Genomic DNA, 17,500 nt, shown 5'->3' with positions numbered 1-17,500 from the left:
AATTGTGGATGCTAATTTTTGAACAGCTCCAGCACCAGGTGATTTTTCTCCAGAAAATCGCATCACTCCACTTTGAAACTTCACCGGAGAATAGCTGAAAGATTAACGCTTCTTCTTGACATTGTAGTTTCGCTCATTCATCCAAACGTCCCGGAGCTCGCCCTCGAAGAAAATCAAAATCCCATTCCTTCCGAACGGTCGAGATACGTAACACTTTTCATACGTGCCAGCCAAGTGCTAGTCGCCACAAGAATGAGGTACCAGGTACACTTTTATCACGTCAAATATCACCCATTTTCCGCCGCCATGTTTTGCGGTCTTTGAGGACGCTCTTTAAAGAGCTTAGAAAATCACAATTTTAACATTTCCGTAAAAAGTATCGAAGTAGAAATGAACAAGAATAGTTGTTCTTAATTTTTGTCAAGTTTGGTGCCAATTGAATTCATTTAAAGACTTCACCGTTGGTTTGTTCTCGCAGCAAATTTTGGACAATTTTTCAAACAGAAAGCCGCACTTTAACTACGTTTTCAAATTTTCGCAAATTTCTAAAAAAATAAGAATCGCTGGAACTTTTAAATGTGGTTCTTGAAAATAGTTTACTAAAGGGTATCTTTGGGCAGAATATGAGCTATCCGCCAAAATGGTCGTTGACGGACAATTCTCGATTCTTACAGGCAGCCGTTCTTAATGAACGCAGAAGTTTTCTTCCTTTTCACCCAAAGCATTTTTGCCATGCAAAATAGGGTTACATGATATTGAATGATATTTAATGAACGCAGAAGTTTTCTTCGTTTTCACCCAAAGCATCCTGCTATTTAGCCAGTGAAGCTTTTTTCACTGACAGCTACTTACATACTGGTATCTTGTGTACATATCAAGCGGGATTTTTTCTTATCAGGTCGGGAAGATAAAACACCTCAAATGTTTCATCTTCTCTTTTGTGTTTCTTAATGATTGATTGTTACCAAGAACCCTGTGAATTTGCTGAAGACACTGTCTTTGAAAAAATGTCATGAGAAGTATGCTTCGGGATTGGGTCGACATTCTTGGCATCCACACACGACTCTTAGGGCCCACTTAAGAAATGGATTTCAAAGGCAAAGGAACTACACTATGAGGATGCTAAGTACATGGTCATTAGATTGACGCAGCATTTCAAGTTTAAATGGGTTAAAAACCCTCATAACCTGGCTTTAGTTCAGCAGTAAACGAAGAAATGTCTGGTCAGGGTTTTGGTACAGAAAACGAACTTTATAGGAAACTGAAAGAATTGATCGAATGCCGATAAAGATTGGTCACCAAGGGTCTTGCCACATTACACGTACATAGTGATCTGGACATGTTAGGAAATGAATTCAAATCTGATATTAACCTATTGACTCCTGGGGGTCCCCATTGACGAGTAAAATCGTCTGGTGTTAGACAGACTAAAATACTAAGTCTGGCTGGTTTAGGCCTGTTTGGGTGTTAAAGGGTTAAAGAAATGAGCTGTACGGTAAAATACCTCAAAAAGAATTTAAATTTCACTCAAGATGAAGTAGACACCTTCAAGGAACAACTCAAGAAGGAAACAAACAAACGCTCTTCGGAAATTGAACTTTTAACAGCGAAAATGGCTACTTTGGAACAGTCCCTGAAAGAAGCACTGGAACAGAATATAACTCTTGAACAGTACACTATAAAAGAGAACCTGAGATTTCTTACTGTAAAGGAAAATGATGGTGAAGATTGCAAAAAAGTATTTGCGACAGCATTGGAAGGAACCATGGATTAGATATCTCCAAATTTAGATTTCGTGCAGTGCACTGAATAGGTAAGAGAGATGGAGTTAGATGTAGTTCGATTATGGCAAGATTTGTCTCTCTTGAAGACCAAGATAAGGTAAGATTAAGGAATCGAGTGCACACAGAGACGGGTATATCACAGAAGATTACATGAGGGTCATTCAAAAGCAATGCAAAGTCTTACTTAAGGCTATGATGAAAGCTCACAATGAGCATAATCTGACTCAGGCAAAAATCAAAGGTCGTTACTTGTACATCAACGGTGAACGTTTAAAGTAAAGTAAAAAAAAGTAAAGCAACCATATTTAACATCGATAAGTCGTAACAGTAATTCAACTGACAAACCTGAGGTCGACTCCCCCCTCGCCATCAGTGCTCCATTTTACGGGTATTTAAAGCTACTTAAGCTACACATAACAGAAAGAAGTCGAACAAGGATGTGAGATCCGGGAATCAAACTCAGGACCTCTTGCACTAAGGCCTGCGCACTAACCAACTGTGCCATCTTCGCTCCTCGCTCCTTTTAGTTTCGAAAATGGACAGGAATATCTAAAATAAGCTACTATCTATAATTTATTTAATTTCCAAAACACTACAATACTCGAATGTGCCTTTTTATATGCCTTTTTGTGAGCCTTAGTTGATTCTACTCACATAACTAAGTTTAATATTTTTTGTGAATTAGAAAACTCGTGCACAACGTATTATAATCTCCTTTTTTTTTCCATTTATGCAAATTCAGTTAATGAAAGGCATTAGAATCCATTTCAACACTTTCACAGCGTTTGAAGGAATGCACGCACTTACAGACATTACCTGTCCAGTGCCATATGAACTAATGGTTTTTTATATTCTTAGCTTACTCTATGTTTTATACTTATTGTTAGCGAATGTTTTTTTTTCTCGAGTGAGGACGACCCAATCTTGCATGGCATTTAACAGTCTTTTTACTGGCTACCTGATTTCAATTGTCCTGTTGGGAGTGATAGCTTTTGTCTTCCATACAACCAGTTTTAAATACCGTTAATTGCAATTATGTATCGCAACAACTTAAATTTCAAAGCCATCTCGCTAAACATACAAGGTATTCATGCATTCAGAAAAAGAAAGTCTACTGAATTGGTTGATTAATCAGACAGCAGATATTTCTTTTGTACAGGGGACTTATAGCACGGTCAAAGTTGCTAATCATTGCAGAAAACAATGGCCTGGAGAGTTTTTCTTTTTACATGGTTCTAATCTTACCTGTGGTGTGGCTATCCTTGTTCAAAAGTCTTTAGATTTGAAGCTTATATTGACAATGAAGGCAGGTATCTGATCTTAGAAGCAATAACACCCCTCTTCTTCTAATAAATATATATGATCAAGTAATCAAGTAAAGCTATGATCCTCGCAGTTATGAACGCAATTTTTGCAATTGCATTAAGAAGCCTGAAAAATTCAGGACTTTAACGGGATTTGAACCCGTGACCTCGCGATACCGGTGCGAGGCTCTAACCAACAGAGCTTTGAAGCCACTGACGTTGGGAGGTGGTCATTTGTGGGTTCCAATGTTCCTCGTGAGGAATGAATATATGATCCATTTCATATTTATTTCATATATCTTTTCTACATAAATGATCTTCCGAATGCCTCGCAATTAACTGAAGCTTTGCTGTTTGCTGATGACACTAATATTTTTTATTCCCACTCAGATGTTAACCATTTAACTGCTGTTGTTAATAAGGAGCTCCAGAGCATAAATACTTGGATGAAAGCTAATAAGCTATCCGTAAATGTTAAAAAGACAAATTATGTTATTTTTAAATCTAAGCAAAGACGAATTGGTACCAATATATCTCTCTCCCTGGATGGCTTTGTGATTAATCAACAAAAGTTTGTTTATTTCTTAGGAGTATTGATAGATGAAACTGTTTCTTGGAAATGTCATATTAATCATAACTGTAAAAAGATGTCGAAGTCCATAGGTATAATTTCTCGAGCGTCCTTTTATTTATCTACGAGAACCAAATTATCCTTGTATTATTCTTTAGTCTACCCCTATTTAACTTACTGTAACATTGCTTGGTCGTCTACTTATGTAACCAATTTGAACAGCATATTCTTGCTGCAGAAACGTGTTGTGCGAATCATATCTAACGCTACTTATTGAGCTCATACTACTTCGCTATTTTCTAAACTGAAAATTTTAGATATTTTTAAGCTTAATTCTTTGTATGTTTTCTTATCATCATTGCTTATTACCGCCGTCATTTCTCAATTGATTTGTTACTAATAATATCGTTCATTCTTATAACACCAGAAGAGGTACAGATTTTCGTCCTCATTTTTGTCAAACTAACGCTAAATTCTTTTCTGTTCTTTTTCAAGGTCCAAAAATTTGGAATTCGCTACCAAATGATATTAAGCAATCTGAAACTCTATTTTGTCTTAAAAGACGACTACACCATTTTTTATTTAATCGATAGATATAATTACATTATAGTTGTAGTCACTGTTTTCCATGGATCTAATGCATGCGTCCCGTTTTTAGTAAGGAGGCTTACTTCGTATAAGCCCAGTGGTTTCTGGGGGCCCCCCTTGCCATTTCTTTTCTTGTAATTATTATTATTTTTTTGTTGTATGGCGAAATAAATAACTAAACATATCATTTCATCGTTACATATATATGCGCCGAATAAAACATCGAAACAATTCTGATTCTTCCAGGCTTTAGCCTAACTTATTTTCGATGAGGAACTCAAAGAGACCAATTGTAAGTTTGTAATTGGGGGAGATTTCAATGATGGTGGGAACTGCTCAGGAGAGAACACCACTTTGAAAGAGTCAGCTAAGTTTTTGGAAGATTTGGTTATAAAGTATGACCTAGTAGATATTTGGAGAGTTTGTAACCCAAAAGTAAAAAAAAATCACTTGGCATCAAAGAAGACCAATTAACCATAGGAGACTGGACTACTGGTTCATTAGCGACTTGCTTCAGGATGCCAAAATTGACATCAGTACTAACATCAAAACACTCCGCAACCATTCTTGAGCTTGATTCCATGGCTGATCAACCAAGGCGTCCCTCCTTCTGGAAGTTTAACAGCAGCCTCCTAGACGACTCCATTTTTGTCCAGAGCATGCCCCACAATTTTCCTATATGGCTAGAAGAAATAAGCCTTTTTTGAAGATTTAACTCAATTAAGAATAAAATGGGATTGTATGAAGTATGAGATTCGTCATGCTAGTATTAAATATAGTAAAGTAAAAGCTAGTGCAAGGAAAAGTAAGATTGGGGAAATTGAAGGAAACCTAAAGGAATGCAAGGGTCATTTTTTAAACTGTAATTTTTACTGCAATTTTCTTTTTGGTCTCTAATCTTACAACCTTACGTTTCATTATCTTACAGATTTTTTAAATGGCCAATTTTCATGTAAACTGTGTTTCTAATTAGTTAGCGTAATACAGTTGCGAGTAAACTTGCTGGCCTTTAGTTATTATTATAGATATTTGTGAATAATCAATCCTCTTGTAATCTGTATCGTTAATTTGTTAAACTACCGCAAGTGTTGTTGTGTTAACTTATTGTCTTTTAATAGGTGTGTTATTGTGTTTGGATTGCCCCGCCTCAATTAGCTTTTTCTACAACAAGTTGCAAAAATGGTGAGACACTCCCGTTAAAAAACACCTTTTCTACCTTTCCATTCCCACCAAGTCTAGAATTTAAGCATTTCCCTCCTCCCCCCTCCCTCTCCCTCTTTCAATGTTGACCGTTCAAGTTTTCCACATGATTTGGTATTGCTAGCAACATTGATAAGGGGGGGAAGGGGGTCGCAGTGTGGGAGAGATGGGGGAAGCTACTAACGCGTCAAGAAGGCAAAGTGTCTCCACTATTTTTGCAACTTGTTGTCTGAATCGTTCCTTTAGTTTTTGAGTAGTTTCTCTGCGAATACGCAACGTTGCGACAAACTTATCAGCCATGTTGCACTGCAAGATTTGTTGTTGTCGTCTCTGTAGGTATTTCTCTCAAAAGAATGGCAACTCTCGTGGGAGGCGGTGATTAATAACTGGGCGCCAGCAACGCGTTCTTCAGAGAAATGTTCAAAAACTGCGCAAGGAAGAAGGCAATTTCTATTGCCACCGTCTTCGAGCAGAATCAGGTCTACAGCACGTTTCCCTTTGGACGGTTAACAGAACGTTAAAACGCATGGGATACAACCTGCAAGAAGCACATAAGAAAGGTATTTTAACTTCGCGTGATCACCAAGAGCGAGTTCAATTTGCGCGTAGGGTGAAAAAAACCTATCCAGTTGACTTTTTCAAAAGGCAAATTTGCTTCTTTCTCGATGACGTGAGTTTTTATCACAAGCGCAATCCGTTGAACGACGCCCGAGCACCGCAAGGCAAAGTATGGCGAAAACGAAACGAGGGGCTTGTGTTGACTGCGAAGGGATCCCACGTCGGATCGGGGGGGAAAGTTGTAAAAATGCTAGTTGCTATTTCCTATGGGAAAGGTGTCATTTATTGTGAACAGTATGACAAACTCGCTGGTGACTATATTGCACAGTTTGTGTGCAGAAAGTACCGGGAAATGTTCCGGAAATGCGGTAACGAGCCATCTAGATTATTTGTACATGACAATTGTCCGATTCTGAACTGTTCAAAGGCACGAAAAGCTGTTAGAGAAGTTGGGGGGAGACTATTTCCTATTCATAAGCGTAGTCCGGATTTGAATCCCATTGAGAATATTTTCAATATAGTAAAGCGGGATCTAAAGAAACAAGCGTTAACCAATCATATAAGCTCTGAAACATTTCAGGAGTTTGCATGCCGAGTGAAAAGAACATTGTACAGAATGCGAAAAGATATTATTGACAATACCATTGCATCAATGTTTAAGCGCTTAGATCTCATTATCGCTGGCAGAGGACGCTGTACCAATTATTAAAGTGAACAAAATTTTTTCACCAGCAGAAGTGATTTTCCGAAAATGGAAACACTTGGCTTATTATGTAACGCAATACATTTATTGTGGTCCTGAGTGACGTCATCTGCGATGATGGCGTTACAGCTGAAAATCTTACCTTTTTACAAAGGCACAATTCAACTTCTTACTTTTCTAGTCAATTCTATACATTAATAAATGTTAAATAATAAAGTTTTCATAGTTAGAAATCGCGTTCGTATCTTCTGTTCCATTTCCCAACGGTCTACCATTTGTGCACGGTCTACCATCGCAACTAAAAGAAATATGATATCATATTATTTTCTCAGTGAAAATTTATGGTAGACCGTGGTAGATCGTTTCATATAAAATGTCATAACGTGTAGCCTGAACAAATTTGTTCAGTTCTCATAGTGTAATCACTGCAAAACAAATGTCGCAAAGCATTTAACACACTTGGGTAGTTCCTTTTGAGCGTTCTGTTCAATTGATACATTAAAATGAAAGATTTTCCAGCGTACAGACATCATGTCTGTCTCTCGCTGATCTATAACACCATTCTTAATATATACAAAGGGTTTTTTCCTGTACAGAAAATAGGAGTGTCTATGTCAAAGACAATGTTTTTAGCGTGATGCGTTTTAGGTGCAGGCAGATGGACCATCTGGCCTTCAAGCATAAGAAGGAAATCATGCCACTGAATAATTTGTTGCGACCAGTGAAAATCATTTAAGAAAATGCATTCAGCTTCTTCCGCTCCCACCCAAGCAAATGAGGTGCAAGCCGGATTGCAAAATGTTTTCTAGACACATGTAAGAGGGTTCAGCAGAAAAGTCTTACCTGCATTTGCTGGGCCACAAATCATTACATTTCGAAATTTGCTACGGCCGTTCTGAAGTAGATCCTTTATGGCTGTAGTAAAACTTTCTTTCCGAATACCATTTTGCTCGAGTACCTCCGTAGCACAAGTCAGCCACTGTCCATTACAGCCTGCTGCACATTCTCCTTGTGATGCTTCTTCCAGAATTTCAATACGAGATTTTTAGCACGATCTAGTTTTTCTTGCGCTGTATTCCCAGGCAGTTGTTAAGACCTCAGCTACAACACAGGGACCCCTGTTCACATTAAACTCTGCATGTCATATTTTCCTTGAGATTTCTGTTGATTGGCATAAGCCAACAGTTCAGTTCTAGTTTTTATGCCCTTTCTAATTATTATTTTGGATAAATCAAATGAAGACATGCGCTTTTTCCGTTTTTTGCCTTTGAAAGCCCTGCTGTTGTCGGAGGCGGTCTGGCAGTCTTCAGAAACACTTTCTGGATCACTGTTTGAATCATTATCGCTCTAGCTGGAACTTTTCTTCCTAGAAATTGATGCAGTATCTGTTTTAGGCACTTTTAAATCTGATAAATCCAGATGATTGTCACTTTCTAAGAAATTGCTATCTTTCATAGTGGTGTATTTCCACGCGCTGTAATAATTGTAATGTAAGTTTGAAAAATTAACTGAAATGCCGTACTCTGCTTGAAGATACTTCTTTGAAGATAGCCACCGTTTGCAGCGTTGAAGTTTAATAGCCATGTATGTGGTAGTGGAAACCCATGGTATGGTGAGCTTCCTTGCAACAAACCCAGTGCTCAACAATATTAGTGTTTGTGCTGTTAAAAGAGCGTGCAATAGCTTGTGCGAAAGATTCTCTTGTGGGAAACCTCTCTGAATCAGCCTGGTTGTAGGTGATCAAATACACTTGTCGCACAGCTCTCGGATTCAGATTAGGCAATGAGGGGGGCACTGCACTAGCTTCTACTTTCTTATTGGTCATATTTTCTGTATCAGTAGATTCTGAATCAGTGCTGTCATATCCTTGAAGAAATTCCATTTCAAAGAAGCGTGCACTGCGTAGAGTTAACCTTTACCCGACACGTCCCTTACAAAACGTCCTACTAAGCCTTAGAAATCCCTTCGCGGAAAGCAGACTAACACGAAAGTTATCGCAAAAATGTTCCTTCACGAAAACGTACCTTTCTCTGACAATGTTTGGTAACAACTTATTTTTCGGAATGTGGGTGTTCCCTTTTAATGGCACGCGATGACAATTTTAAAGTAGCGGTGATCTTTGTTTCACATACGTAAACAGCTAATTTCTTACATATTACGCAAGCTTTAGATGTCATGTATCAACGGAAATCTATTTCTAGCAAACCATAAAAAGCGACACGACGGTGATAGCAGCGTTATATTTACCAAATGACATGTGTTTTCCACCTAACTCACAGAAAGCACAAAAATAGCCTCCGATTACGTCATACCGGAAACTCCCCAAATTCCACTTTATCGCTCGCCGTTTTCCATTCATGAGATATCGGAGAATGAAACCAATGCCTTCCCGCCCCAATATACCAATTGACCGGATAGCAATACAATGACAAGCAACTCAAACCACAAGTTGCAAAAATGGTGACACACTCCCGCTAAAAAACGCCTTTTCTACCTTTCCATTCCCACCAAATCTAGAATTTCGTCCTCCTTTTCGCCCTCCCTCTCCCTCTTTCAATGTTGACCGTTCAAGTTTTCCACATGATTTGGTATTGCTAGCAACATTGATAAGGGGGGGAAGGGAGTCGCAGTGTGGGAGAGATGGGGGAAGCTACTAACGCATCAAGAAGGCAAAGTGTCTCCACTATTTTTGCAACTTGTTGTAGCTATTTGTGTGGTAAGCTATCCACTAACTACTATATTTAGCTAAATAAAGTTATCGTTGTTGTTAAGTTGTTTAAGCTGTCAACTGAATTAATTTATGAGACAACAAAATGTCAGAACCTGGCAAAGTGGAATAACATTTGAAAACTTTAAGTTGATACTTGCGCAATATAAATGAATAAAGTTAAGTTAAATGAATAACGCTGATTTCATCTACTTTGCATTAAAACAATTATTGTGTGGCAATGCAGTTGTCAGTTCTTTTTACTGGGTTGCTGCCAGTATGGCAATCCCAGTCGGAAAATGGATAACATTTCTCTGTTTTTTCTTTTTTTTTCTAATTTCCGTGTCGGTAAAAGTCTTGCCTGGCACTCCCCTGCTAAGTGGTGTTTTTGTGTATAGAGTCTTCTGTGGGTATTTTGTTAGGTTTGATGGGGTTGGGGTAATGCGTAGATTTCTTTGGTGCACACAGAGAACTTGCAATGGCATGGAAAGTCATTGTAATGCGAATAGCGTTTTAGTGTGTCTTTAAAAAAATATATACCCTTATGGAACTCAAGAATGGAACGTCAGTTGAATAAACAAAGACAGGCGGTGAAAAATAAATGTCTGGAATCTTAAAAGCAACAAGCAATGGACTTCGACAACAATCTTTCGCCCATTGAGCCGAAATCAGAGTTGTCTGTATTTCTATTTGCCAAGTGTGGTGTTATGTACACACAACACTGAAACGAAGTGGAAAATTCTCTGGTAACTTATGGGGTCAACAAAGACAAAGAAGGAATCGAACACTTTATGTGGATATGTGATCTCTGTTGTCTGGGTATTTGTATTTATTTGTACTCAACTCTGCACAGTCTTCCAGTGACAATTGTAAATTTCACTATTATAAATTCTTGTTAACCTTCAATGGGGTCGAAAGTCATTGTGTAACTTGAAGGGCATTTTCGTGGATCTTTAAACAAAACATACCCTCATGGAGCTCAAGAATGTCAATTGGATGAACAAGACAGGCAGTCAAAAATAAATCTCTGGAATCTTTAAAGTGACAAGTAATGGTCTTCGACAACAATTTCATTTTTTGCCATTGGATCCCAAGTGAGCTTTTTTTCTAAAATTTTACTAACTTGGTATTAATATACAACACTGAAATCAAATGGCAATTTTTTATGAATTTAACAAACACTGAAGGAATCGAACGCCTCGAATGCATCACAGTGTTTACTAAACTCGCATCTAAGTTGTCTGGCAGTTTACTTCTATTTTGTACTCAATTCTGCAAATGTAAAAAAAAAATGGAAGTGTGACAGTGAAGAATTATTTGAATGAAAGCTTGTTGTTTCTTTTGTGCTTCATTATTTACTGTCAAGGTTCTTTCGAAAAGGGTTTGATGTGAACTGTCAGAAATTTATTTAATTGCATATGCTTTGTCACACGGATTGTTTGCATGCACGCAATTGAAATAGGAAGGGTTTTTTGCCTCTAATAGCAAACATGTTGTTTGTTTCGATCATTGTTTTGCTGGAAAAGGTTTTTGTGATATTTTGTAGCCTTTGTGAATTTATCATATTGTGTAATTCTCGAGCTTAACGAATTTGCATACGTGGGTTGAAATGTGATATGGGAGGATTTTTGTGGTAGTGCGCTGTAAGCAGCGGGTGCATAAGTCACAAAAATAAACAGGTCTGTTGGAAGTGTGCTTGAGTTTCAACAAAATGAGCTCCAAAATCGGCAAATAATTGTTACGCTGATTAATAATAAAGTAGCTGCTATTTCCAAAACAATGGAAGTACTTGGTGATAAATAACCTCAAATTTTTGACTTTGCGGAAACAATAGTCAAGTTCAAGAGTTGCTTGGTTCGCATTTTTGAAAGTTAAAATAGAATTTTCGGTCCTATGCTTCTGTTACAAAGTGGTATATTTTTTAGGTCACCCATCCCAAGGCTGGTCAACGGACAATGTCTAGTCAAAAATAGGCTTTGTCCGGTTGTGTACGATGGTAGGGAAGAAATTAGAGTTTCAAGTTTTAAATATTTAAAGTTTTAATATTAGTGGTGTTTGTGAAAAAGGAGGGGAAAAGCCGGATACCTAACTACCAGACCAAGAAATTTTAACAAATGATCTGTAGTAGTCATAGAATTTCCGGCTGTCGTTGCAAATTTTCGCTTTGTCATTCCACCGAGTCATCGCCGCAAATTAGCAGGTCTTACAGATGTGTACCGGTCACGGGTGTGAATTACTTTATTATTAGTCCGTGTGGGTTTTGTAAACATGATGTGAGAAGGACAACAAAACCTCTCATTGTCGGTACAAGGATCATGGCACCCATTGTTGCCCACGGGCAATCTCCGTGTACACTCATGGAGCGTTTAGTTTCTTTTATTTCGGGGATAAAAGATTGTCCAATAAGTAAATATAAAGGCTTGCATTCTGCATTTGCCGCACACCAGTTTTAAGGACGCCACTATTTCACACACATAGTGCACAAACGGCAAGTTCATGATAATAATAATAATAATAATAATAATAATAATAAATAATTATATTTATATTGTGCATTTTCTATAAGAATAATCAAATGCACAATTACAATTAGAAAAGTAATTTGCTGAAAAACTGTAAAAATGTAAATATAAAATAATTGTACTAACAAAATGCCTTGCTGAATAAAGATGTCTTAAGTTTCTGTTAAAAATTGCTTGTGGTGCCGTGGCGCTGCCGCCATGAAGGATTGATCCTCCATAGTAACTGTAAAATGCTTTGGGGTGCTCAGAAGAATTCCCTTATTTCGTCGTAAATCATAACCGGATGGCAGTAAGACGGAAATTAAATTAATTAGATGTTTAGGAGCTGAGCCCTGGAATACTTTAAAGGCGATCAAAAGGATTTTGAACTTGATACATAGTCCAATAGGACACCAGTGAAGTTGCTGAAGGAGCGGCGTAATATGACAGTGTTTAGGCGCACAGAGGATCAATCACGCACTAGCGTTCATGACACATTGGAATTTTTGCATATGATTGTCAGAAACTCCATAGAGGAGACTGTTGCAATAGTCTAACCTACTGGTTATAAATGCATGAATCAGTTTCTCAGTACATTCACAGTGAGGTATTTTCGTAAGTGTCGAATATTATACAGATGGAAGAATGCACTACCACAGGTCTTTGTTATATGTGTTGCCATATCCATGTGCGAGTCGAACCAGGAAGCCAGATTTTTTGCCGAGTGTATGGGGATTGCCTCAACACCGCCAACCCTAATACTACTGATAGACACTTTTGATAGCTGCTTGCTAGTTCCAATTACCAGAAACTCAGTCTTATCATCGCTTAATATCGACTTATCATTAATCATCCATGAACGAACATCTGCAATGCAGTTCTCCATAGCAACTACAGCCTCAGCTTCACATGTACCCTCTAATGGCCGAAATGACAAGTATAATTGAGTATCATCTGCATACGAGTGTGCAGACGGCAGATGAGATTTAATTATACTGAAACGTTTGCTAGCATAGATAGTAAAGATTAGGGGACCAAGGCATGAACCCTGAGGCACCCCACATTTTAGGCCAAACTTTTTGGAAAGAGCACCATTAATTGTTACTTGCTGCGATCGACCTTTCAAATAGGATCAAAACCATTGAAGAGCTGACCCACATAGGCCGAGCAGTGACTGAAGTCTATGAATAAGAATATCATGGTCCACAGTGTCAAAGGCGGCGCTAAGGTCCTAAAGAACTAATAGTGTCACATGACCCGTATCCATATTCATAAGAATATCATTCTTGACTTTCAGTACCGCTGTCTCAGTAGAGTGATACTCACGATACACACTCTGCATTTTGCAACATGTGGGTCTGCAACTGGATAGCAGCTGCTTTCTCAGTAAGCTTAGAAGTAAACTGTAGGTTGCTTATTGGGCGGAAGTTCTTGTTTACCAGTTGTAGTCCAGGTTTCTCAAGCAATGGATGCACCAAGGCATTTTTCCATTCAACAGCGAACCGACCAGTCTTTAGTGATAAATTAATCATCTTTGTGATGACAGGGAGTAGATGGTCCAGATTTATAGACAGTATAGAAGATGGAAGTTGATCAAGGTCACACAATTTCTTACAGGCTAGTGCTAAATTCTTTACATCCTCTTCAGTGAGTCATGCAAATTCAGAGAAAGAAGGGTCCATAGTCATTTCCAAGGCGGTGGTAGAATCAGATTTTTGGACAGTACTGGGACGGCCCTGAGTGCTGGCCATCAGCGTGGATCTTATTGCAGTAATCTTACGAACAAAGTAGTCCCCCATATCATTGGCGAGGTTAACAGCATCCGTGTGGGGTGGGGAGAGTTTTATCAGCCTGATTATTCAATAGACGCTTGCTCTCCCGAAATAGCTTAGAATGATTTGAGCTGTAATCTTCAATAAATTGGCTATAATATGTTCTTCTCACATTGTCCATAATATATATTACATAATAATTATTTCTCTTGGATTTGAACGCTAGAAGGTCTGAGGCCAGTCCAGTTCTCTTCCACCGTTTCTCAGCTTTCCGCCTGTCACACCTTGCCTTTATATTCTCATCATCAAACCAAGGCAGCCTGAACCTATTTCTTATTTTCCGTGATTGTATCGGGGCATGCTTGTTTAGTATTGATGACAGCGTCGTGTTGTAGCAATCAACTAGTTTGTCCAAGTCGTCAGGGGGATCTATACACACAACAGAATTGCGAATGTCCTCAGCGAATAGTTCAGAATCAATAGACTTTAAATTTCTATGTTCAGCTTCTTCAGTTCTACGACTGATCCACGTGTCCTTAAACTGCATATCACAGCTGAATGATCGGAGATAAGTCTCTCAGAAAGCGGCTCTTCAGCAACAAAGTCATCAGATTGGCATGTAATAATGAGATCTAGGGTGTGGCGGTTTATATGGGTAGGTTTCTTAACATGTTGGACAAGACCCATCACGTCTAGAAGTGTATATTATTAGGATATCAAGTGAAGCTATGATCTTCGCAGTTATGAGCGCAATTTTTGTAATTGCGTAGAGAAGTCTGAAAAATTCAGGACTTCAACGGGGTTTGAACCCGTGACCTCGCGATTCCAGTGCGACGCTCTAACCAACTGAGCTATGAAGCCACTGACGTTGGGAGCTGGTCATTTGTGGGTTCTAATGGTCCCGTGAGGAATGAGTCAATGATGAAATGGTATATATGAAATGAATCATATATGAACTGCGGATATGAAATCAAGTGAAGCTATGATCTTCGCAGTTATGAGCGCAATTTTTGCAATTGCGTAGAGAAGTCTGAAAAATTCAGGACTTCAACGGGGTTTGAACCCGTGACCTCGCGATTCCGACATGACAACAGATTCGAGGTATTTATCAATCTCGTGAAAGAAAACGCCAGCAGTTATTGGATGGTCTTCTGAACACGGCGGTCTTTACACAATGACAGTGCGCAAACGAGTAAGACCAAAGCTGACCAGCCACTCAGAAACCTCAAACGACGTTTCCTCATCAGAATAACATTGCTGACATTGATCCCCTCATTGACTAACAATGCAGTGCCGCCGCCCCTGCAGCCTGGTCGCGGACAATGTATAAGTGTTCTATATCCGGGCGGAGTAAACTGCAGAATGATGATCTTTCTCTAAGCCAGGTCTCACATATGGTGAACAAATCCGCTCTTACATCGCACACTAATTGTATACTCGTAGGCTATAGCTGTGCATAAGAGGGGGACACCCCCAACATTGGATATATTTAGCTCGATTTTATAAGTGTAATTCAAGATGTAACACAGAGTGTGGTGACATTGCATGGTTAATTCAAGTACGTACCTGAAAAATGTATTTCAATACATGAGTACTTAATTCTAAAAAAATAGATTTAACTTTAGGGTGGGCTGTTCGACAAGTAATGGGTCCTTCTGTACAATTTTATGAAATTGCCAAAAAAGTGGCCATTGATTTTTTTCTGATTTTTTCACTTCTTCATGAAAACACCGTCCTCAGCAAAGATATGAAACATGAAATGGGGGTACTCGTTCAGGAGAATTTAGCCATTCCTTGATGGATTAAGCTTGGCGCCAATTTATCAATGCACTTGTGCTACTGTGCACACCAATGACACAAGAGATTATGCACAGTAGGTTGCACAATGCAAAACCAAGGAATCCCCTTAAGGTTTTCTAGAGTTCCATAAAATAATTATGGATACCTTTAATTTATAATTATGTTAGTTCAGACTCATGTTTGTAGTCACTTAAGAACCGAGGCATGTTGCTTAAAGAATTTAATCCCCTTCAGTTGATTGAATTAAGTTTGATCCAGTTGGGGTCATAGGCAATTATTTTCCCTACTTTTGACATGTTGTGTGACCAATTCTGGCTACTTGATTGGCTAGATAAGAAGTATTTATTTAAAGTAAATAGGATTTTGTAAGAAAATAACAGAAACTACATGAAGTAGACATGTCTATTGATGGATGCTGGAGATTTAATCTAAACTTAACTTAACTTAAACTTAATAGTAAGAAGGTTTTTTTAAAGCTGATCAATTGGAGAGAAAATTAGAGATTTTCTTGACTTCCCCTTTTGTTTTCAGCTTGAGGGATCCAGTGAAGTAAAGCTGTGGAGTGATATCTTTATTTGGACAGAACAAAAGGTTTTTTAGCAGTTATTTAGCTGTTAAGTTTTTGTGGTTTTGTTTTATGCTGAATCAGTCTTCTATTTCTTTAAATTTCAGCTTGGTTTGCCATTGGGATCCATCAAAGCTTGTGTCCTTATTGAGAATATCTTCTGTTCCTTTGAGCTTGATCAAATTCTCTATGAACTTCGGCATCATTGTGCTGGTCTCAACTGTGGAATGTGGGACTACTCTGCCTCCTTTGTCAGTAAATTTGGTATGTACGGGGCTTGTGCATATAGCTAATAGTACTTGAAGTTTTCAGCTGATAATAATGTTGAGTCACCTGGCCTTTAAATAGCTTAAACGTGCACTGTCATGCTCAATTTGCCGTTTTTCGCTCAGAACTGTCTTAAAATCTAAATTAGTACTTTAGCTCACACGTATGACATTCCTGACAACCCGCTGACAAGATATGAATTGAATTTATGGCACAAAGAGCTATTGGCATTTAATTTTTTGCGACTTTCTAAAGACGCGTTCTCCAAACTTGAAAAAACTGGCCAGTTTTTACAAGTTGCAATCCATTTCCATTCTCTCCATTCTTTGCTGCAAGCAACAAACAAAAGCTTCAGTGCATGTCACTGATTATTGGCAACAAAACTCTAGCATTATCTTTTGGTCTTCATTGATGCAAAGACGTCTTTTAGCGTTTTAAAGTTTTACTAAAATAGCATACACTCCCCCTTTAAGGACTGCAGCTGATCTTGAACTGACATGGCCAATACTGACTTTATTATCATTATCTTTTGGTCTTCATTGATGCAAAAACAATAGCTTCAGTGCATGCCAATGATTATTGGCAAGAAAACTATAGCATTATCTTTTGGTCTTCATTGATGCAAAGACGTCTTTTAGCGTTTTAAAGTTTTACTAAAATAGCGTGCACTCCCCCTTTAAGGACTGCAGCTGATCTTGAATTGACATGGCCAATACTGAATTTATCACTATATTGTAAATCATATTGTATGCAAAGAGTAATCTTTCTTGAAAACAATGAAATTATGTATCCACACAACTTTCTGGGCATAGCAGCAAATGCATTACGTTTGGTAGCTAGTAGTACATGTAGATAGTATTGTTGATCATCAATGTTGTTTCCGGTGTAAGATCAATTATTCTGTTGCCACCTAATCGCTTTTGTGAAGTACCCTGAGTATGTCAACATTAAACCCAGCACAAGACAGAATTTCTAAATTATGATTGTCAGTTATCGACCCAGTTATGGAAATGCAACTAATTACACTAGGAAACAAGTAATGTTACAAGATGCGATTTAGGGATGGTTGTTTCAGGTTACGCATAGTTAAATGTCGTTTAACAAAGTTAACAACAAAGAGCAGTTGTGTGGTCTGGGCCAGTCAATCATCTAAGAGTGTTCAGTGGTGTTTGGTGCAGGT

At 38.3% G+C, this 17,500-nt stretch overlaps 1 protein-coding gene and 1 non-coding gene across 3 annotated transcripts in view; one reads left to right on the top strand and one right to left on the bottom strand.

Moving 5' to 3' along the window:
- The window catches only part of LOC138015834 (malate synthase-like), a 114,084-nt gene that overhangs the window by 70,632 nt on the left and 25,952 nt on the right, over positions 1-17,500 (top strand). For both annotated transcript variants that reach the window (XM_068862953.1, XM_068862954.1), the window contains 2 exons: positions 16,020-16,079; positions 16,161-16,317. In XM_068862953.1, the coding sequence (XP_068719054.1) occupies positions 16,020-16,079; positions 16,161-16,317 (217 nt within the window). The remainder of the gene's footprint in view (positions 1-16,019; positions 16,080-16,160; positions 16,318-17,500) is intronic.
- Trnas-gga (transfer RNA serine (anticodon GGA)) lies at positions 14,477-14,549 on the bottom strand. The gene has a single exon. It is a non-coding gene; the product is annotated as a tRNA-Ser (tRNA).

The sequence above is a fragment of the Montipora capricornis genome, chromosome 9, assembly GCF_036669925.1.
Source record: "Montipora capricornis isolate CH-2021 chromosome 9, ASM3666992v2, whole genome shotgun sequence".
NCBI lineage: Eukaryota > Metazoa > Cnidaria > Anthozoa > Scleractinia > Acroporidae > Montipora > Montipora capricornis.
Note: the sequence above shows the minus strand (reverse complement) of the source record. Positions and strands in the feature narration are given on the sequence as shown.